General features: G+C 46.4%; 1 protein-coding gene across 1 annotated transcript in view; it reads right to left on the bottom strand.

Moving 5' to 3' along the window:
- The window catches only part of LOC137545148 (cystatin-A-like), a 38597-nt gene extending 24977 nt beyond the window's left edge, over positions 1-13620 (bottom strand). The window contains exons 1-2 of the mRNA XM_068266259.1: positions 13475-13620; positions 1775-1876 (exon numbers count right to left, since the gene is read on the bottom strand). Coding sequence (XP_068122360.1) covers positions 1775-1876; positions 13475-13570 — 198 coding nt within the window. The 5' untranslated portion in view covers positions 13571-13620. The remainder of the gene's footprint in view (positions 1-1774; positions 1877-13474) is intronic.
- Between the last annotated feature and the right edge of the window lie 8331 nt (positions 13621-21951).

Below are 21951 nucleotides of genomic sequence, written 5' to 3'. Positions count from 1 at the left end.
GGGGATAAGCAGCACACAGGGGAGGAAATTTGGAGGGGAATAAAGGAACAGACGGATTTGTGGCTGGCACCGCTGGACCTGAAACCGGGCATGAAGCTAGACACCTGGCACGAACTGGCAATGTACGCAATAGAGGTGCTGGCTTGCCCGGCAGCCAGCGTTATGTCGGAACGCTGTTTCAGTGCTGCCGGAGGCATCATCACAGATCGGCGTATCCGCCTCTCCACAGAAAATGCAGACCGTCTGACTCAAATTAAAATGAATCAATCCTGGATTGGAAACGACTACGCAACACTCCTGGACCCCAACCAAGTAACATGACCGATGAACATCTGGGATGGTTTAGCGTTTCCGGTCCCTGTTTATTGAACCTCTCATCTGTATTACATTTATGACTGCATGGCGGCAAAAAGCATTGCTGCTATATCCGCACGCTTTTTGTCCTCATGCAAGGCCTGGGTTGTTGTGTCTCACAAAGCGTGGCCTTCTCCTCCTGCGCCTCCTCCTGTTCCATCACGTGTGCTGCTGCTGCTGCTGCTGCTGCTGGGTTACCGTTGCCGGTCCCTGTTTATGGAACCTCTTATCTTTATTACATTTATGACTACATGGCGGTACAAAGCATGCTATCCGCACGCTTTTTGTCCTCATGCAAGGCCTGGGTTGTTGTGTCTCACAAAGCGTGGCCTTCTCCTCCTGCGCCTCCTCCTGTTCCATCACGTGTGCTGCTGCTGCTGCTGCTGCTGGGTTAGCGTTGCCGCGTGGTCCCTGTTTATTGAACCTCTTATCTTTATTACATTTATGACTACATGGCGGTACAAAGCATGCTCTCCGCACGCTTTTTGTCCTCATGCAAGGCCTGGGTTGTTGTGTCTCACAAAGCGTGGCCTTCTCCTCCTGCGCCTCCTCCTGTTCCATCACGTGTGCTGCTGCTGGGTTAGCGTTGCCGCGTGGTCCCTGTTTATTGAACCACTTATCTTTATTACATTTATGACTGCATGGTGGTACAAAGCATGCTATCCGCACGCTTCTTGTCCTCATGCAAGGCCTGGGTTGTTGTGTCTCAAAGCGTGGCCTTCTCCTCCTGCGCCACCCTCCTCCTGTTCCATCACGTGTGCTGCTGCTGGGTTAGCATTACCGGTCCCTTTTCCTGGAACCTCTTATATGTATTACATTTATGACTGCATGCCGACAAAAAGCATGTTACCTGTGCAAAGAAAACAGACATTTCCCGCATTTAAAAGACAGTTTTCCCTTTGAAACTTTAAAATCGATTTTCTCAAAAACTATAAGCTCTTTTTGCTAAAAATTTTTTTCCTCTTGTACCCACTCCCAAGGTGCACATACCCTGTAAATTTGGGGTATGTAGCATGTAAGGAGGCTTTACAAACCACAAAAGTTCGGGTCCCCATTGACTTCCATTATGTTCGGAGTTCGGGTCGAACACCCGAACATCGCGGACATGTTCGGCCTGTTCGGCCCGAACCCGAACATCTAGATGTTCGCCCAACACTACTGGACACAATGAAAGTCTATAGAGGTGGATTAAATCCTTCCTCCATGTTTTGACCTGAAATTAGACGTGATGAAAATCCACCCACAGACCCCGCCCAAATCAGGTGACCCTTGCTGCCCATTGTCAAGACGCATGATGCAATGAACGCTGACATGTATATCCATGGACATGGCAAATTGTACACATTGCAACCTGGCATAGCGTGCATCTAGCCATATTATTACTCATGTTAGTTTTTAACACAAGCTTCATAAAAGTTACCTTCATGACGTAATTTGTGCCATGTACCATTTGTTCCTTGTATTCTATGACTGTAACCTTGGTGGCATTCACTCCAGACTGCTTCAGGAACTTATCCTTCACCTGCATAGAGAGGAGAGATGGGTGAACCAGACTGTAAAGATCGGCTGTGGTTATTATGTATTTATATAGCACTGACATTTTCTGCAGCACATTACAGAGTACATAGTCATGTCACTGACTGTCCTCAGAGGAGCTCACACTCTAATCCTACCACAGTCATAGTCTAATGTCCTACCATATTATTATTATGTATTTATATAGCACTGGCATCTTCTGCAGCACATTACAGAGTACATAGTCATGTCACTGACTGTCCTCAGAGGAGCTCACACTCTAATCCTACCATAGTCATAGTCTAATGCCCTACCATATTATTATTATGTATTTATATAGCACTGGCATCTTCTGCAGCACATTACAGAGTACATAGCCATGTCACTGACTGTCCCCAGAGGAGCTCACACTCTAATCCTACCATAGTCATAGTCTAATGTCCTACCATATTATTATTATGTATTTATATAGCACTGACATTTTCTGCAGCACATTACAGAGTACATACAGTAGTCATGTCACCGATTGTCCTCAGAGGAGCTCACACTCTAATCCTACCATAGTCATAGTCTAATGTCCTACCATATTATTATTATGTATTTATATAGCGCTGACATCTCCTGCAGCACTTTACAGAGTACATAGTCATGTCACTGACTGTCCTCAGAGGAGCTTACACTCTAATCCTACCATAATCATAGTTTAATGTCCTACCATATTATTATTATGTATTTATATAGCACTGGCATCTCCTGCAGCATATTACACAGTACGTAGTCATGTCACTGACTGTCCTCAGAGGAGCTCACACTCTAATCCTACCACAGTCATAGTCTAATGTCCTACCATATTATTATTATGTATTTATATAGCACTGGCATCTTCTGCAGCACATTACAGAGTACATAGCCATGTCACTGACTGTCCCCAGAGGAGCTCACAATCTAATCCTACCATAGTCATAGTCTAATGTCCTACCATATTATTATTATGTATTTATATAGCGCTGACATCTCCTGCAGCACATTACAGAGCACATAGTCATGTCACTGACTGTCCCCAGAGGAGCTCACAATCTAATCCTACCATAGTCATAGTCTAATGTCCTACCACATTATAATTATGTATTTATATAGCAGTGACATCTGCAGCACATTACAGAGTACATAGTCATGTCACTCACTGTCCTCAGAGGAGCTCACAGTCTAATCCTACCATAGTCATAGTCTAATGTCCTACCATATTATTATTAATATGTATTTATATAGCACTGACATCTCCTGCAGCACATTACAGAGTACATAGTCATGTCACTGACTGTCCTCAGAGGAGCTCACAATCTAATCCTACCATAGTCATGGTATAATGTCCTACCATATTATTATTATGTATTTATATAGCACTGACATCTCCTGCAGCACATTACAGAGTACATAGTCATGCCACTGACTGTCCTCAGAGGAGCTCACACTCTAATCCTACCATAGTCCTAGTCTAATGCCCTACCATATTATTATTGTGTATTTATATAGCACTGACATCTTCTGCAGCACATTACAGAGTACATACAGTAGTCATGTCACTGTCACTGACTGTCCTCAGAGGAGCTCACACTCTAATCCTACCATAGTCATAGTGTAATGTCCTACCATATTATTATTGTGTATTTATATAGCACTGACATTTTCTGCAGCACATTACAGAGTACATAGTCATGTCACTGACTGTCCTCAGAGGAGCTCACACTCTAATCCTACCATAGTCATAGTGTAATGTCCTACCATATTATTATTATGTATTTATATATCACTGACATTTTCTGCAGCACATTACAGAGTACATACAGTAGTCATGTCACTGACTGTCCTCAGAGGAGCTCACACTCTAATCCTACCATAGTCATAGTCTAATGTCCTACCATATTATTATTATGTATTTATATAGCACTGACATTTTCTGCAGCACATTACAGAGTACATACAGTAGTCATGTCACTGATTGTCCTCAGAGGAGCTCACACTCTAATCCTACCATAGTCATAGTCTAATGTCCTACCATATTATTATTATTATGTATTTATATAGCACTGACATCTTCTGCAGCACTTTACAGAGTACATAGTCATGTCACTGACTGTCCTCAGAGGAGCTTACACTCTAATCCTACCATAATCATAGTTTAATGTCCTACCATATTATTATTATGTATTTATATAGCACTGACATCTCCTGCAGCATATTACACAGTACATAGTCATGTCACTGACTGTCCTCAGAGGAGCTCACACTCTAATCCTACCATAGTCATAGTGTAACGTCCTACCATATTATTATTATGTATTTATATAGCACTGACATCTCCTGCAGCACTTTACAGAGTACATAGTCATGTCACTAACTGTCCTCAGAGGAGCTCACACTCTAATCCTACCATAGTCATAGTGTAACGTCCTAGCATATTATTATTATGTATTTATATAGCACTGACATCTCCTGCAGCACTTTACAGAGTACATAGTCATGTCACTGACTGTCCTCAGAGGCAGGGATGCTCAAATCCGAATTCGTGTGAATCTGGATAGTTGCTATCCGGATTTCACCCAGTAAACCTGTGCGGGGTGGGGTGGGGGTCAAACTTACCTGTCTGACGTCTTCTTCATCCGTCCCTCATTGCCTCCCACGATGCGTTCCACGCGCATCACATGACTACAAACCAGGGCCGTGCAGAGGGTCCTTAAGTGGGGGGTGCTCAAATTTAAAAAAGGGGCCTGGCAATGCCTTCCCTCGCATGCCCCCCGCTCCTCATTTCTGGCTAGGGGGGTATTGATTGTCATGCTGCTGAATGCAGATGATGGGTGCCATGTGGGTTTTGGGTGTAAGTACTGAGTGTCATGTGGGTTCTGGCTATGGTTGGGTATCGAGTGTCATGCGGGTGTTGATTGCAAGAACTTAGTGCCATGTAAGATCTGGGTGCATGTACTGGATGTCATGTGGGTGCTGGGTGCAGGTACCGGGTGTGACATGGGTGCGAATACTTGGCGCCATGCCTGTACTGGGTGCAGGCTTTGGGCATCACATGGGTTTTGAATGCAGGTACTTTGGGTGCGGTTACGGGTTAAGTGGATACTTGGTGCAGATAGTGGGGGCCATGTGGAAGCTGTGTGCAGGTGTGTACTGGGTGCAATTTTAGGCCTGGGTGCAGATACTTGGTGTCATGTGAGTGTGAGATCTGGTTGCCAGCTATGAGGGGAAGGGGTAGCTGATGGGAAAAGTAGAGGTCAGTGTGGGTGCTGCAGAGGATCCTCAAGGGTGTGGTGCTCAAATTTGAAATCGAAAAACCGTGCTAAATTGTGTATGTAATACCCCCTCTCCATAAAGCATAAGGCAGTCTTATGCCCCCCCCCCCCCCCACACACACACACACACACACCTTTATAGCAGTATCAGGCAGACTGTGTGTCTCCTTCCAACTCTTTTGTTGCTACCACCCTCAAATCAGCAGTGATAGGTGCCCACTGTTAGTGGGTTAGAGTGGGCACAGTGGAGCCCACTGTAGAGGCACAAACTCACCTTTCATTACTGGGACCTCTGTCCCTCTTGATCAGCACCCAAGCCTCTTTTCAGCCAAAGAAGTGGTTACCAATATGCATTGGTTGCTAATCATTAGTAGATGAAAAACTGCAGTAAGTGCCAAGGTGCAGTGGGTGCCCAGATGCAGTGGATGGTAAGACGCAAAGGTTCACTTTGTGGTAAGTTGCAGTGGGTGCCGAGATGCCAACGTAAAGTCTGTGTCAAGCTGCTTTGGGTACCAAGGTCCAGTTAGTATTGGGTGTTTATTTGCAGTGGGTGCTATGCAGTATTGGGTGCTGAATGAGTAGCAGATGGTGATAATGGGTGCCATGTAAGTGCTAATTGGTACAGGGAGCCATGTGAGTAGGGAGTGCCATGTGCGGTCTGGATGTGTGCCATGGGAGAGTACTGAGTCTCATACGGGTTCGGACCAAGGATGGGTACTGGGTGCTATTTGGGTGCTGGCCATGGACGGGTACTAGGTGCATATAATGACTTTGGAACTTGGTGACGTGTGAGTACTGTGCCATGTGGGTGTTGATTATGGGGGTATGTGGGTCTTAGGTGCAAATACTGAGTGCCAAGTGGGTACTGGGAGTGAGTACATGGTGACATATGGGTGATGGGTGCTGGCTAGTGGGATATTTGTTGTCATGTGGGTGCTAAAGACAGATGCTGGGTGCCATGTGGGTTTTGGGTGCTAGCACAGGGTGTCATGTGGATTCTGGCTATATGGGTGTGTATCAACCATAATGTAGGTGTTGATTGCAGGTACTCAGTTCCTTTTGAGTTCTGGGTGCAAGTACTGGATGTCATATGTGAGTGCTTGGTGTGGGTGCTGGGCACCAAGTGGAGGCTTAGTGCAACTGGAACTACTGCAGATGAAACATGTGGGTGTTGGGTGCAGGTACTGGGTATCACATAGGTGCAAATACTTGGTGCCATGCCTGCACTGGGTGCTAGCTCTGGGTGGGTGTTGTGTGTCACGTGGGTTCTGAGTGCAGGTACAGGGTGCTAGTTCAGGGTTCAGGGTGCTAGTACTGGTTATGTGAGTGGGGAGGTCGAGGTCAGTGTGGTTGATCATGTGGGAAGAGTAGGTCACTGTGGGTGCTGGGGGGAGAAGGAACTGTGGGTGCTGTGGAAAGTAGAGGTCAGTATGGGTGCTGGCGGAAAGGGAGGTCGCTGTGGGTCCTTTGGGGGAGATCACTGTGGGTCTCGGGAGGTAGAGGTCATTGTGGGTGCAGGGGGTGGGGGGTCAAAATGGGTGCTGCTATGAGAGGCATAGTTGCTGCTAAAAGAGGTAGAGGTCAGTGTGGGTGCTGGGGAAGGGTAGGCCACTGTGGGTGCTGGGAGAAGTCAGTGTGGTTACTGGAGGAGGGAGTGGATGGTGTTGGGAGAAGCCACTGTGGACGCTGGCAATGGGAGAGGTCACTGTAGGTGCTGCTTTTGGGATGGGAGGTCCCTGTGGGTGCTGCAGGGGACAGGAGGGTAGCCACTGGGGGAGGGAAAAATCACTGTGGGTGCTAGGGGAGGGATAGGTCAGTGTGGGTGCTGGGGTAGGCAGGATCACTGCTAGAGCTGGGGAGGGAGAGGTCACTGTGGGTGCTAGGTGGAGGGAGAGGTCACTGTGGGTGCTGGGGGAGGGAGAGGTCACTATGGGTCCTAGGTGGAGGGAAAGATCACTGTGGGTGCTAGGTGGAGGGAGAGGTCACTGTGGGTGCTAGGTGGAGGGAGAGGTCACTGTGGGTGCTGGGTAAGAGATAGGTCACTGTCTGTGGGTGCTGGGTAAGAGAGAGGTCACTGTGGGTGCTAGGTGGAGGGAGAAGTCTCTGTGGGTGCTAGGTGGAGGGAGAGGTCACTGTGGGTGCTGGGGGAGGGAGAGGTCACTGTGGGTACTGGGTAGGGAGAGGTCAGTATGAATCCTAGGTGGAGGGAGAGGTCACTGTGAGTGCTAGGGGAGAGAGAGGGGTCACTGGGTACTAGGTGGAGGGGAGAGGTCACTATGGGTGCTGGGGGAGGTAGATTTCAGTATGGGTCCTAGGTGGAGGGAGAGGTCAGTATGCCACACTAGGATTCCTGTCTGGGCCTCTTCACCTGAAAGTGTCTCAGGGGGCGGAGCTTCTCGCGGGTGGGCAGGGCGTATCGCGATCGGGGCGGAGCCTATTTTGCGCAGCGAGAGGGGCCTTTTTTTGATGATTTTAAAAAGGGAGGTGCCTGGGCACCCAGAGCACCCCCCTGTGCACGTGCCTGCTACAAACACTTTCTCCTTCAACCCGGAAGGAGGAAGTGTTTGTACTCACGTGACCGCCGCTTGGAACGCATCGTAGGAGGCACCGAGGGACGGGCGAAGAAGACGTCAGAGAGGTAAGCTTGACCCCCCACCCCGCACAGGTTTACTGGGAGATTCCTGGATAGCAACTATCCAGATTCACACGAATTCGGATTTGAGCATCCCTGCTCAGAGAAGCTCCCAAATCTAATACTATCATAGTCATAATCTAATGTCCAGGGTTGGACTGGGACACTAAGGGCCCACCAGGAAAGTGGCCTACCAGCAAGTTATAGATGTCCCCAGTATAGGTAGTTAGCTATAGGTGTCCCCAGTATAGGGAGCCAGTTCTATAGGTGCTGTAAGTATGGGTACCCAGATCTATAGGTGCCCCCAGTATAGGTAGCCAGGTCTATAGGTGTCCCCGGTATAGGTAGCCAGGTCTGTAGGTGTCTCTCCCCAGTAAAGGTAGCCAGGTGTCCCCAGTTTAGGTAGGCAGATCTATAAGTGTCCCCAATTTAGGTAGGCAGGTCTACAGATGTTCCCAGTTTAGGTGGGCAGGTCTATAGGTGTCCCCAGTTTAGATATCCAGGTCTATAGGTTTCCCAAATTTAGATAGCCAGGTCTATAGATGTCCCCAGTTTAGGTAGGCAGGTCTATTGGTGTCCCCAGTTTAGATATCCAGGTCTATAGGTTTCCCAAGTTTAGATAGCCATGTCTATAGATGTCCACAGTTTAGGTAGGCAGGTCTATAAGAGTCCCGCCCCCCACACTATTGGCAGCCAGCCAGGTCTACAGGTGCCCCCAGCCTGGAAGGGGGGGCAGTGGGCACAGAGCAGCAGGGAGAAGGGGGGAAGCCTCCCCCTCCCTCACCTGCCCCCCTCCCCTCCCTTCCGCGCTCCCACTTCCAGAATTGTAGGAATCACTTACCGAGAATCAAGAGGGATTTTTTTTTCAAAAAGACCTTTTAGTTTTTGAGAAAATAGAGGTTTACATTTTTATTTATCTAATTATTGTATTTATAAAGCATCAACATATTACGCGGCGCATTTTACATGTGGTAAAATGACAGATAACATATCAACATATATATAAATGTATTTATTTTTTTTATATATACTTTCAAAGTGTGGGAAATAAAAAAAAATGATGTGGGGTCTCCCCTCCCGAGCCTCTTTGTCCCCCATGCAGGCTGGGATAGCCAGAATGCGGAGCCCCGGCCGTGTGGGGCTTCGCAAACCTGAGCTATACCAGCTTGGAAGCCTCCCCCTCACCCCCAAATCCCTTGTCCATTCCCCAACCTCCTCCGGTGCCCCAGGAGGAGGTTGGGGCCGACGATGCCCTGGGGGGGTTCATGGTGGCATCTGGGAGTCCCCTTTAAGAAGGGGACCTCTAGATGCCAGCCCTTTCCCCAGGAAAAAATGAGCCCCACATGAACGGGGCGCTGCATTGTGGCTATCCCAGCCTGCATGGGGGACAAGTGGTTAAAGAGGCTCAGGAGGGGGGACCCCACGTCTTATTTGTATATATTTCAAACACTGTGAATCAAAATATGGTCAAAAATAGTTAAAGTTGCCAGGGATCCTTATACAGCCATATTACGGCTGTATATTGATCCCCGGCCAAAGCTTTGCCACTTCCACGGGGTTCGTATGCACTGCCTACGGACCCCCTGGAAACCCAGTCATGAAATTCACTGTTCTCTCTTGTTTTATATATATGTATTTATACACTACCAAATGGTTCACACATTATCTGTCAATTACCGCATTTAGATATATAGTTTTTTCCTAGTGTAACTTAAAAATTTCTTCCATAAGGGATTTTTGAAAAAAAAAAAAAAACTCTCGTTCCCACTGTCCTCCTTAACATAGCCTGCAAATTTGGTGTTTCTAGCCTATACAGGGGTTTTGCCATTAAAGTCAACGGCCATTGACATTAATGTAAAAAATGCAGACCTGAATTTTTTTCCCCAAGAAATTTGCGTAAAATGCGAACGGCAACAGCCCAAGTTCACTGGGAACTCTCTGTTGGTGAACTGTTCGGGCCATCTCTACTGACATCTTCTGCAGCACTTTACTGAGTACCTAACCCCCCTGCTGCAGCCCGCATGTATGAAGGTTGTTTTTCTGGTCTGACACTCTTGGTGACATATTTCTGAATTTGGTAGCTCATCCCTAATAACAGCTAGTGTTGCGGCAACACATGCATGATTCCAGCATTTGTATTCCCTGCCTAATACGGTAGTGACTAGGAAAGGTCAATGAGAAGCAAAGTATTATAAGCTGGGGATTTACAGTAAGGGAGCTTCTTCACACTGAGTGTTTGTGATTTTTTTTTTAAGCACTGGTGATTTTGTAAATTGCTCTTCGGTCTCGTTCACATTGCGCTCAGATAGTATTTGCGTTGGTGTTTTTTGACGCAATTTTTTTAGCGATTCCCGGCGCTTGCTGTGCGTTTTTGTTAGCGGTTTTCCAGAGCGTTTTTTTTATTCATTCTCTGAAGCAAGTCAGGAAGTGAACGCTTTGATCTGGAAAAGAATAAATACAATGTATTTATTCTTAAAAACGTGAAATGCAATCGCTGCACAAAGCGATTTTGTGAGCGTTTTGCATTTTCCCTAAACCTTCCATTGAGGCACATCGCCCTGAAAATGGTCCATGCAGCGCTTTAGTCAGCGGAAAGTGAACGGAACGCTTCAATGTGAATTCTCATTGGAAAGCATGGTGTCCGCGCTTTCAGGGCGATTTTAAAAAATCGCCATTGCTTAAAAAAAGGCAAAAGCGCCTCTAGTGTGAACGATCCCTAAAAGCGCTTGTGCAATGATTCCCTATGAGCGATTTGGCTCAATGGAAGGTATGGGGAAAAACGCAAAGTGCTGAAAAAGCGCTTTGTATATCAATTTCCCCAGCGCTTATATGAATAAAGACAATTGTATTTATTCTTTTCCGTGTCAAAGAGTTCACTTCCTGACGTCAGGAAGTGTCTAAATTAATCACTCAGCAAAAGCATTTTTCTAAGCGCAAAGCGCAGGGAAGAGCGCTCTATAAATCGCTCCGCGCTATCTGATTTATAATGTGAACAAAGCTTCAGAATACAGGTTTTAGGGAAACTGGTGAATTCCTCTAAAACTTATGACCATTACTATAATTATTTATGCAGAAACATCACCTCTTCTCCAGAAATCCAGCAATAGGAAAATTAAAAACCCAAACACTGGTGCACAGGATAGAAGGGGCCCCTGGACTCTGCCACCGCCTGGGACCCCCAAACACACATGCAACACCAAGAGGGGGAGTGCAGGTGGGCCCCGGTACTCCCACCACCAGGGGATTAATCATTTTAGCCGCCAATACGTGAAGCTCACGTCCGGGCGGCTGCTCACCTGCACTCCCGCGCGCGATCGCGGGCGCGCCCCTGTGGTGTCCCCACGGGGATCAGTGAAAGGGAACATGGTTCCCGATCACCGATCCCTGTCCCCCGCAGAAAAACCGAAGCGCTCACTTGTGAGGCTTCAGTTCTTCTGCCCGGAAAGATTTCCGCATCCCCCTTGTACTTCCGCTTAGCGAGAAGTACAAGGAGGAAAAACAAAATGGAAGGTGGCCATCTTGTGGCCAAATAGTAAAACTACATCTACATATTTTTTACATTACATTCTACACAAAAAAAAAATTACAATAAAAAAAAAAGAAAGACATAAATCGTTACCTAAGGGTCTGAACTTTTTAAAAATGCATTTGAAGGGGGTATACTTAAAACATTTTTTAAATTATAAGCTTGTAAATAGTGATGGACGCAAAACGGAAACAATGCACCTTCATTTCCAAATAAAATATTGGTGCCATACATTGTGATAGGGACAAATTTTAAATGGTATAATAACCGAGACATACGGGCAAATAAAATACATAGGTTTTCATTATGGTAGCGTGGATTATTTTAAAGCTATAATGGCCGAAAACTGAGAAATAATAATTTTTTTCCATTTTTTTCTTATTAATCCTGTTAAAATGCATTTATAAATAAATAATTCTTAGCTAAATGTACCACTCAAAGAAAGCTCAATTAGTGGCGGAAAAAACAAGATATAGATCAATAAATTGTGATAAGTAGTGATAAAGTTATTAGCAAATGAATGGGAGGTGAAAATTGCTCTGATGCATAAGGTGAAAAATCCCTGCGGGCTGAAATGGTTAATCCACACTGCCTCTAAATTCTGTTCACCAGTGTTTGTGTTTTTAATTCTCCTATTTGCACCTTCCAGTGTGCAGATGCAGGTTAGTGTAGGGAGGGAGGTGTGATAGGTTTACCTGTATGTGGAGCCCCCTTCTGGTCACATAGTCTACGATTATGTGCAACTGAACCCTCTCTCCTGTCTTTTGTTGAACCTATACAGCTCCTGCTATATTTGGATACTGCAGACACGGGCTGACAGGCTCTCTGTAGACCAATATTAAAGAAAACCTGTAATTAAGAAAAGGTATTTGCCTCATGAGGGGGAAACCTCTGGATCCTAACGAGGGTTCCCCCGTTCTTCTCTGTACCTCCGTTGTCCAGCTGCAGCCTCCCAAAGTGTGGCAATGTAAATATTTACCTCCCGGGGATCCAGCGCAAGCGTACTAGCGGATCTCCCTTCGGATAAGGCGGGAATAGCCGAACTTGATCGATCCGCTCCACTGCGCAGGGGCAAGTCATTTTGCGCCTGCGAAAGAGCGGATACGATTAGGTTCGGCTATTTCCGCCTTACCTGAAGGAAGAGCCTCTACTGCACCTGCACTGGATCCCGGCGAGGTAAATAAATCAGCACTTGTCGGTGGAGGATTGCAAGACGCTTCGGGGGAGCCAGCGCTGAATTGCCTGCAGCTACATGGATGGGGGAAGCCTCATTGGGACCTCTGGCTTCCCCCTTCCGAGGTGAATACCCCCTAGGGGATTTTTTTTAGTACAGGTTTTCTTTAAAAAAAAAAAAAAAGCTAAAACTGACACTTACCTGGGACTTCTATCGGCCCCCTGCAGCTGCAATGTCCCGCGCCGTCCTCTTCCGATCCTCCGTTCCCCACCGCCTCCACCGGGCTGCGCGCGTCAGCGGGACCTTACAATACAAGAAAACTTTGTACTGCATAGTAAGGTCCTGCTGACGCACACGGGAGCGAGAAAGCGCGTGTCCGCGCAGCCGCAGTTCTATTCGTCTAGTCAGATAAATTATTAGCCCGATGCCGGCGGCAGGGAACGGCACATCGGAGGAGGACGGCACGGGACATTACAGCTGCAGGGAACCGATAGAAGCCCCAGGTGTCAGTTTTTGCTTTTTTTTAAGTACCGGAAAACCCCTTTAAAGTGTACCAAAGCTGAAGAAAACAAAAAGTTTTATACATACCTGGGGCTTCCTCCAGCTCCATAAGCTCGGATCGCTCCCACGCCGCCATCCTCTGCTGTCTGCAGCTTCAGTACCGGGTCCCGTCACTTCTGTCAGTTGCAGTCATTCTGACATAAGAGAAGTGTGCTCTTTGCGTATCTATCCAGCAGCCCCTGGAGAGACACGTAGAGGGCGCACTTCTCTTGAGCAGACTGGCCCTGACTGGCTGAAGTTCCGGGACCCAGTACCGGAGCTGCGGGAAGACAGGACCGCGGTGTGGGAGTGATCCGTGCACACGGGGCTGGAGAAAGCCCCAGTTATGTATAAAACGTTTTATTTTCTTCAGCTCTGGTACACTTTAATCAGACAGGCATCATGTGACACAGTATCACAGCATCCCCTCCACTTACCTGATCAAAGACAGCTTTAACCTCCTCGTCAGCCTTTGTCACTGGACCATATCCTCCAAGCACAGTAGGCTCATCTGGGTTATCGTGGCCAGACATCTTCAGTCAGGTGTCACCAAGTAAACTGGATGCATCAACTGAGGCTCTCTGTGCTTATATACCTATGGGCTGCACCATTTATGGGAATGATGGGGGTGGATAATTATTATCTGCTTTAGCGTACTCTTATTTATACAATTATTTGACTGAAAAATTTGCACAGTAAAGAAACCAAGTGACTACTCCCAAAAGGTAAGGGCTGGTAGCGATACCCTATATAAAACTTATTAGGAATCCCCCCCCCCCCCTTCTCAGTGGAATGGTACAGAGCACCTACAGTTAATCAAAGACAGGGAGGGAAGGGCATGTTTATTATGCAATGCAGGTGGCTGTATTCCAAGAAGACAAGTGTTTCTACTCATTAATGAAGAGAAAGTACCTGTCCTGGGCTGCACCACAACTTTGCACAGGCTTAGTCCAAGACCAGGGCAGTTTCTAGGCTAAATTTCACCCAAGGTGAGGGTGTAAAAATCGCCCCCCCCCCCCCCCCCCCCCTGCCCAACACACACATCGTGGAGCTAGGTATCAGTGCTGCTCGGATACCTCTTTTCAAAATCCGAATTAAATTCGGATCCGGATACCCAGATATCCGGATCTGAATCTGATATCCGAATCTGAACTTTTTGGTATCCGAGTAAAATCGGATATCTGAACCCAATATTCTGGATATCCGGTCGGATTCGGATATCCGGATAGAAAACCGGAAGTGGCCTGAAAATGGCTTAAATTGCCTCCAAAACACTCTCTCTCTTTCTCTCTGAATGCGTCTCTCTCTCTCTCTTATTTTCTTTCTCTCTGAATGCGTCTCTCTCTCTCTCTCATTATGAATGTCTCCCTCTCTCTCTTTCTCTCTGAATGACTCTCTCTTTCTCTCTGAATGCCTCTCTCTTTTTCTCTCTGAATGCCTCTCTCTCTCTCTCTCTCTCTCTATAGGTTAGATAGGTATAGGTAGGTATCTGCAGTAGGCTAGATAGGTAGGTGCCTGCAGTTAGTGTTGGGCGAACATCTAGATGTTCGGGTTTGTGCCGAACAGGCCGAACATGGCCGCGATGTTCGGGTGTTCGAGCCGAACTCCGAACATAATGGAAGTCAATGGGGACCCGAACTTTCGTGCTTTGTAAAGCCTCCTTACATGCTACATACCCCAAATTTACAGGGTATGTGCACCTTGGGAGTGGGTACAAGAGGAAAAAAAATTTAGCAAAAAGAGCTTATAGTTTTTGAGAAAATCGATTTTAAAGTTTCAAAGGGAAAACTGTCTTTTAAATGCGGGAAATGTCTGTTTTCTTTGCACAGGTAACATGCTTTTTGTCGGCATGCAGTCATAAATGTAATACATATAAGAGGTTCCAGGAAAAGGGACCGGTAACGCTAACCCAGCAGCAGCACACGTGATGGAACAGGAGGAGGGTGGCGCAGGAGGAGAAGGCCACGCTTTGAGACACAACAACCCAGGCCTTGCATGAGGACAAGAAGCGTGCGGATAGCAATTTGCATTTTGTCGCCATGCAGTCATAAATGTAATACAGATGAGAGGTTCAATAAACAGGGACCGGAAACGCTAACCCATCACAGATGTTCATTGTTCATGTTACTTGGTTGGGGTCCGGGAGTGTTGCATAGTCGTTTCCAATCCAGGATTGATTCATTTTAATTTGAGTCAGACAGTCTGCATTTTCTGTGGAGAGGCGGATACGCCGATCTGTGACGATGCCTCCGGCAGCACTGAAACAGCGTTCCGACATAACGCTGGCTGCCGGGCAAGCCAGCACTTCTATTGCGTACATTGCCAGTTTGTGCCAGGTGTCTAGCTTCGATACCCAATAGTTGAAGGGTGCAGATGGATTGTTCAACACAGCTATGCCATCTGACATGTAGTCCTTGACCATCCAGAAGGGTATAAACCCAGTAATTGGTGTTGTCCAGAATGTGCACAATGCGTGGGTCGCGTTCAATGCAGTCCTAGGCCGAAGAGGTCATAGCCTAGGGTCACAAAAACCTGTTTATTTGGGCAATTTCAATGGTAGTGATGCTGACGACATGCATAAATCTCAGCCATGGCCGTTAGCAACGTCTGAATTTCACAAAATGTCTCATGCAGGTAGAAGACATATTGTTAGACTTGGGCTCCAAAGATGGGTTCCCTACATCTCTGCAAACCAGAGTTACAGGGCTCCAAAATTGGTAAAATCCCCCATAGGCTTTCATTGCCTCCCTATTTCACTTTCCAAAATCTCACATCTTTTCAAAGGGCAATTGCTCAGCAGTGGCAAATTTTCTAGCATTGTAGGGACCCTTAGGGGGAACATGACTGGTGAGTTTCGGGCCCCTAGGCCGAAGAGGTCATAGCCTAGGGTCACAAAAACCTGTTTATTTGGGCTTTTTCAATGGTAGTGATGCTGACGTACATAAATCTCAGCCATGGCCGTTAGCAACGTCTGAATCTCACGAAATGTCTCATGCAGGTAGAAGACATATTGTTAGACTTGGATTCCAAAGATGGGGTCTCTACATCTCTGCAAACCAGAGTTACAGGGGTGCAAAATTGGTAATATCCCCCATAGGCTTTCATTGGGCCTACTATTTACCGTTCCAAAATCTCACACCATTTCAAAGGGCAATGGCTCAGCAGTGGCAAAACTCACCAGTCATGATCCCCCTAAGAGTCCCTACAATGCTAGAAAATTTGGTACTGCTGAGCCATTGCCCTTTGAAAAGATGTGAGATTTTGGAAAGTGAAATAGGGAGGCAATGAAAGCCTATGGGGGATTTTACCAATTTTGCACCTCTGTAACTCTGGTTTGCAGAGATGTAGGGACCCCATCTTTGGAATCCAAGTCTAACAATATGTCTTCTACCTGCATGAGACATTTCGTGAAATTCAGACGTTGCTAACGGCCATGGCTGAGATTTATGTACGTCAGCATCACAACCATTGAAATAGCCCAAATAAACAGGTTTTTGTGACCCTAGGCTATGACCTCTTCGGCCTAGGGGCCCGAAACTCACCAGTCATGTTCCCCTAAGGGTCCCTACAATGCTAGAAAATTTGCCACTGCTGAGCAATTGCCCTTTGAAAAGATGTGAGATTTTGGAAAGTGAAATAGGGAGGCAATGAAAGCCTATGGGGGATTTTACCAATTTTGGACCCCTGTAACTCTGGTTTGCAGAGATGTAGGGACCCCATCTTTGGAATCCAAGTCTAACAATATGTCTTCTACCTGCATGAGACATTTCGTGAAATTTAGACGTTGCTAACGGCCATGGCTGAGATTTATGTATGTCAGCATCACTACCATTGAAATAGCCCAAATAAACAGGTTTTTGTGACCCTAGGCTATGACCTCTTCGGCCTAGGGGCCCAAAACTCACCAGTCATGTTCCCCCCAAGGGTCCCTACAATGCTAGAAAATTTGCCACTGCTGAGCAATTGCCCTTTGAAAAGATGTGAGATTTTGGAAAGTGAAATAGGGAGGCAATGAAAGCCTATGGGGGATTTTACCAATTTTGGAGCCCTGTAACTCTGGTTTGCAGAGATGTATGGACCCCATCTTTGGAATCCAAGTCTAACAATATGTCTTCTACCTGCATGAGACATTTCGTGAAATTCAGATGTTGCTAACGGCCATGGCTGAGATTTATGTATGTCAGCATCACTACCATTGAAATAGCCCAAATAAACAGGTTTTTGTGACCCTAGGCTATGACCTCTTCGGCCTAGGGGCCCGAAACTCACCAGTCATGTTCCCCCTAAGGGTCCCTACAATGCTAGAAAATTTGCCACTGCTGAGCAATTGCCCTTTGAAAAGATGTGAGATTTTGGAAAGTGAAATAGGGAGGCAATGAAAGCCTATGGGGGATTTTACTAATTTTGGAGCCCTGTAACTCTGGTTTGCAGAGATGTAGGGACCACATCTTTGGAATCCAAGTCTAACAATATGTCTTCTACCTGCATGAGACATTTCGTGAAATTCAGACGTTGCTAACGGCCATGGCTGAGATTTATGTACGTCAGCATCACTACCATTGAAATAGCCCAAATAAACAGGTTTTTGTGACCCTAGGCTATGACCTCTTCGGCCTAGGACTGCATTGAACGCGACCCACGCATTGTGTGCATTCTGGACAACACCAATTACTGGGTTTATACCCTTCTGGATCCACGGTACAAACACAATGTTCCAAAACTGCTTGAAGAAAGAGTTAAACAGGTCAAAATGGAAGAATACCAGCAGGCCCTTGTGGAGACTTTAGAGAGGAGATTGACATCCTCCCCCTCCTCTAGCCAGTTGTACGCCGACAGACTGACTTCCGCAAACCCAGGATGACCAGGAGGGCAGCAAACAACACAAGCCGCAGCTAGTGCCCAAAAGGGAATGGTATCGGCAGTGTCCTTGGAGTGGGAAAATTTTCTGACACCCATGCAGCAGCACACAGAACAGCAAGCGTGCAGATCCACCTCCAACACCGATCGCCTGGAGAAGATGGTCAAGGACTACATGTCAGATGGCATAGCTGTGTTGAACAATCCATCTGCACCCTTCAACTATTGGGTATCGAAGCAAGACACCTGGCACAAACTGGCAATGTACGCAATAGAGGTGCTGGCTTGCCCGGCAGCCAGCGTTATGTCGGAACGCTGTTTCAGTGCTGCCGGAGGCATCGTCACAGATCGGCGTATCCGCCTCTCCACAGAAAATGCAGACCGTCTGACTCAAATTAAAATGAATCAATCCTGGATTGGAAACGACTACGCAACACTCCCGGACCCCAACCAAGTAACATGAACAATGAACATCTGTGATGGGTTAGCGTTTCCGGTCCCTGTTTATTGAACCTCTCATCTGTATTACATTTATGACTGCATGGCGACAAAATGCAAATTGCTATCCGCACGCTTCTTGTCCTCATGCAAGGCCTGGGTTGTTGTGTCTCAAAGCGTGGCCTTCTCCTCCTGCGCCACCCTCCTCCTGTTCCATCACGTGTGCTGCTGCTGGGTTAGCGTTACCGGTCCCTTTTCCTGGAACCTCTTATATGTATTACATTTATGACTGCATGCCGACAAAAAGCATGTTACCTGTGCAAAGAAAACAGACATTTCCCGCATTTAAAAGACAGTTTTCCCTTTGAAACTTTAAAATCGATTTTCTCAAAAACTATAAGCTCTTTTTGCTAAATTTTTTTTCCTCTTGTACCCACTCCCAAGGTGCACATGCCCTGTAAATTTGGGGTATGTAGCATGTAAGGAGGCTTTACAAAGCACGAAAGTTCGGGTCCCCATTGACTTCCATTATGTTCGGAGTTCGGCTCGAACACCCGAACATCGCGGCCATGTTCGGCCCGAACCCGAACATCTAGATGTTCGCCCAACACTACACGTGACCCGTTCGGCCAATCACAGCGCTAGCCGAACGTTCGGGGAACGTTCGGCCATGCGCTCTTAGTTCGGCCATATGGCCAAACAGTTTGGCCGAACACCATCAGGTGTTCGGCCGAACTCGAACATCACCCGAACAGGGTGATGTTCTGCAGAACCCGAACAGTGGCGAACACTGTTCGCCCAACACTACCTGCAGTATAGGTTAGATAAGTAGGTGCCTGCTGTCTAGGTTAGATAGGTAGGTGACAGTATAGGTTAGATAGGTAGGTAGGTGACTGCAGTATAGGTTAGATAGGTAGGTGACTACAGTATAGGTTAGGTAGGTAGGTGACAGTATAGGTTAGATAGGTGACTACAGTATAGGTTAGATAGGTAGGTGCCTGCAGTATAGGTTAGGTAGGTAGGTGACTGCAGTATAGCTTAGATAGGTAGGTGCCAGTATAGGTTAGATAGGTAAGTTACTGCAGTATAGGCAGTCACTTACATAGTTACATAGTTGCATAGTTATTTGGGTTGAATAAAGACATACGTCCATCGAGTTCAACCAGAGAACAAAGTACAACACCAGCCTGCTCCCTCACATATCCCTGTTAATCCAGAGGAAGGCGAAAAACCCTTACAAGGCATGGTCCAATTAGCCCCAAAAGCAGAGCCGGCCTTTGGGGGTGGCAAGTGGGGCCTGAAGAGGCCCCGCACCCTCTGCAGCGGTGGGGAGAGCGGGCATAGTAGTTAAAACTCGCGTGTCTTCCTCCGATCCTCACAGCTACCATCTATTTCCTCTCCCAGCATCTGTGTATTGGTAACAGCGCCCCTATGATGACGTGACCGCATGTCACCACAGGGGGCGCTGTTACCAATACACAGATGCTGGGAGAGGAAATAGATGGTAGCTGTGAGGATCCGAGGAAGACACGTAAGTTTTAACTACTATGCCGGCTCTCCCCACCGCTGCAGCCACCTTCATATCTAACCTGTACTGCGGGCACCTACCTATCTAATCTATACTGCAGGCACCTATCTAATCTATACTGCAGGCACCTTCCTATCTAATCTATACTGCAGGCTGGCACCTATCTAATCTATACCAGTGGTGCTCAAATACCCCTTTTTAAAATTCGAGTTTGGTCGAATTCGAATAGTAAATTATTCGAGTTCAGTCGAATATTCGAGTCGAATAATTTTTACTATTCGATTCGACCTCGGACTTCGAGCTCACTATTCGAGTCGGTATTCGAGCTCATTATTCGAGCTGACTATTCGAATTGGCCTTAAATAGCTTCCAACACTTGTTTTAAGGGTGAATGATGCAAGAAACATCTTTTTTTCCAAGTAACAACAGCAAGTGATTATGTGGGGATGTTCCTTTAAAAAAAAAAAGGTGAAAAGAGAAGTTGTGTCCAGAATTTTGTTCAGTACTGTATATACTTCTTCTTCTTCTTCTTCTTCTTCTTCTTCTTCTTCTTCTTTATCTTCTATCTTCTTCTTCTTCTATATCTTCTTCTTCTATATCTTCTTCTTCTATATCTTCTTCTATATCTTCTTCTTCTTCTATATTGTCTTCTTCTTCTTCTTCTTCATCTTCTTCATCTTCTTCATCTTCTTCATCTTCTTCTTCATCTTCTTCTTCTTCATCTTCTTCTTCATCTTCTTCATTTTCTTCATCTTCTTCTTCTTCATCTTCTTCATCTTCTTCTTCATCTTCTTCATCTTCTTCTTCTTCTTCTTCTTCTTCTTCTTCTTCTTCTTCTTCTTCATTTTCTTCTTCTTCATCTTCTTCTTCTTCTCCTTCTTCTTCTTCTTCTTCTTCTTCTTCTTCTTCTTCTTCTTCTTCTTCTTCTTCTTCTTCTTCTTCTTCTTCTTCTTCTTCTTCTTCTTCATCTTCTTCTTCTTCATCTTCTTCATCTTCTTCTTCTTCATCTTCTTCTTCTTCATCTTCTTCATCTTCTTCTATATCGTCTTCTTCTTCACTTATTTCTCTTTTCAATTTTTTTTTTAAAGAAATGCAGCTATTTTTGAGCGTAACAAATAGCTGGTGGCGCACGCATGTTGGAAGCGCCATTGTATGTGCTCCCTGGCAGTGGAAACACACAGACAGCAGGAGGTAAATTCAGCAGCAGGAGGAGGAGGATGAGTGTGTGGCAGCAGGCAGTCAATGAGGCAGGCAGCGTGACATAATAGCCCTGGTACCTAGCGGTGATAACAGGGCTGTAAATAAACACAGCAGGCAGGAGGTCCCAGACAGCGGTCGTGCAGCCCACATCGTGTCCAATACACAACTGGGACAACACAGTTTTCAACCCGGGCACCTCAGAAAAATTAAACCTTTTTTTTTTTTTTTTTTAATGGTTTTTTGGTTTTGTTTGTACAACCAATTACACAGATATATAGCTATTGTTTGACGTAATAGCCGGTGGCAGAGTGGCAGCAGAATGTAATTCTGTGTACCCTGGCAGTGGGAAACACAGACCGACAGCAGCAGCAGCAGGAGGAATGGAGGAGTAATGTGAGCAGCTATTGTTTGACGTAATAGCTGGTGGCAGTGTGGCAGCAGAAGGTAATTCTGTGTACCCTGGCAGTGGGAAACACAGACAGACAGCAGCAGCAGGAGGAATGGAGGAGTAGTGTGAGTGTGGCAGCAGGCAGGCAGCGTGACATAATAGCCCTGGTACCTAGCGGTGATAACAGGGCTGTAAATAAACACAGCAGGCAGGAGGTCCCAGACAGCGGTCGTGCAGCCCACATCGTGTCCAATACACAACTGGGACAACACAGTTTTCAACCCGGGCACCTCAGAAAAATTAAACCTTTTTTTTTTTTTTTAATGGTTTTTTGGTTTTGTTTGTACAACCAATTACACAGATATATAGCTATTGTTTGACGTAATAGCTGGTGGCAGAGTGGCAGCAGAATGTAATTCTGTGTACCCTGGCAGTGGGAAACACAGACAGACAGCAGGCCCACTGTAGGTGTAAAATGTGTGGCTGCAGGCGACGTAATAGTC

This window comes from Hyperolius riggenbachi, chromosome 2, assembly GCF_040937935.1.
Source record: "Hyperolius riggenbachi isolate aHypRig1 chromosome 2, aHypRig1.pri, whole genome shotgun sequence".
NCBI classification, from domain to species: domain Eukaryota; kingdom Metazoa; phylum Chordata; class Amphibia; order Anura; family Hyperoliidae; genus Hyperolius; species Hyperolius riggenbachi.
Note: the sequence above shows the minus strand (reverse complement) of the source record. Positions and strands in the feature narration are given on the sequence as shown.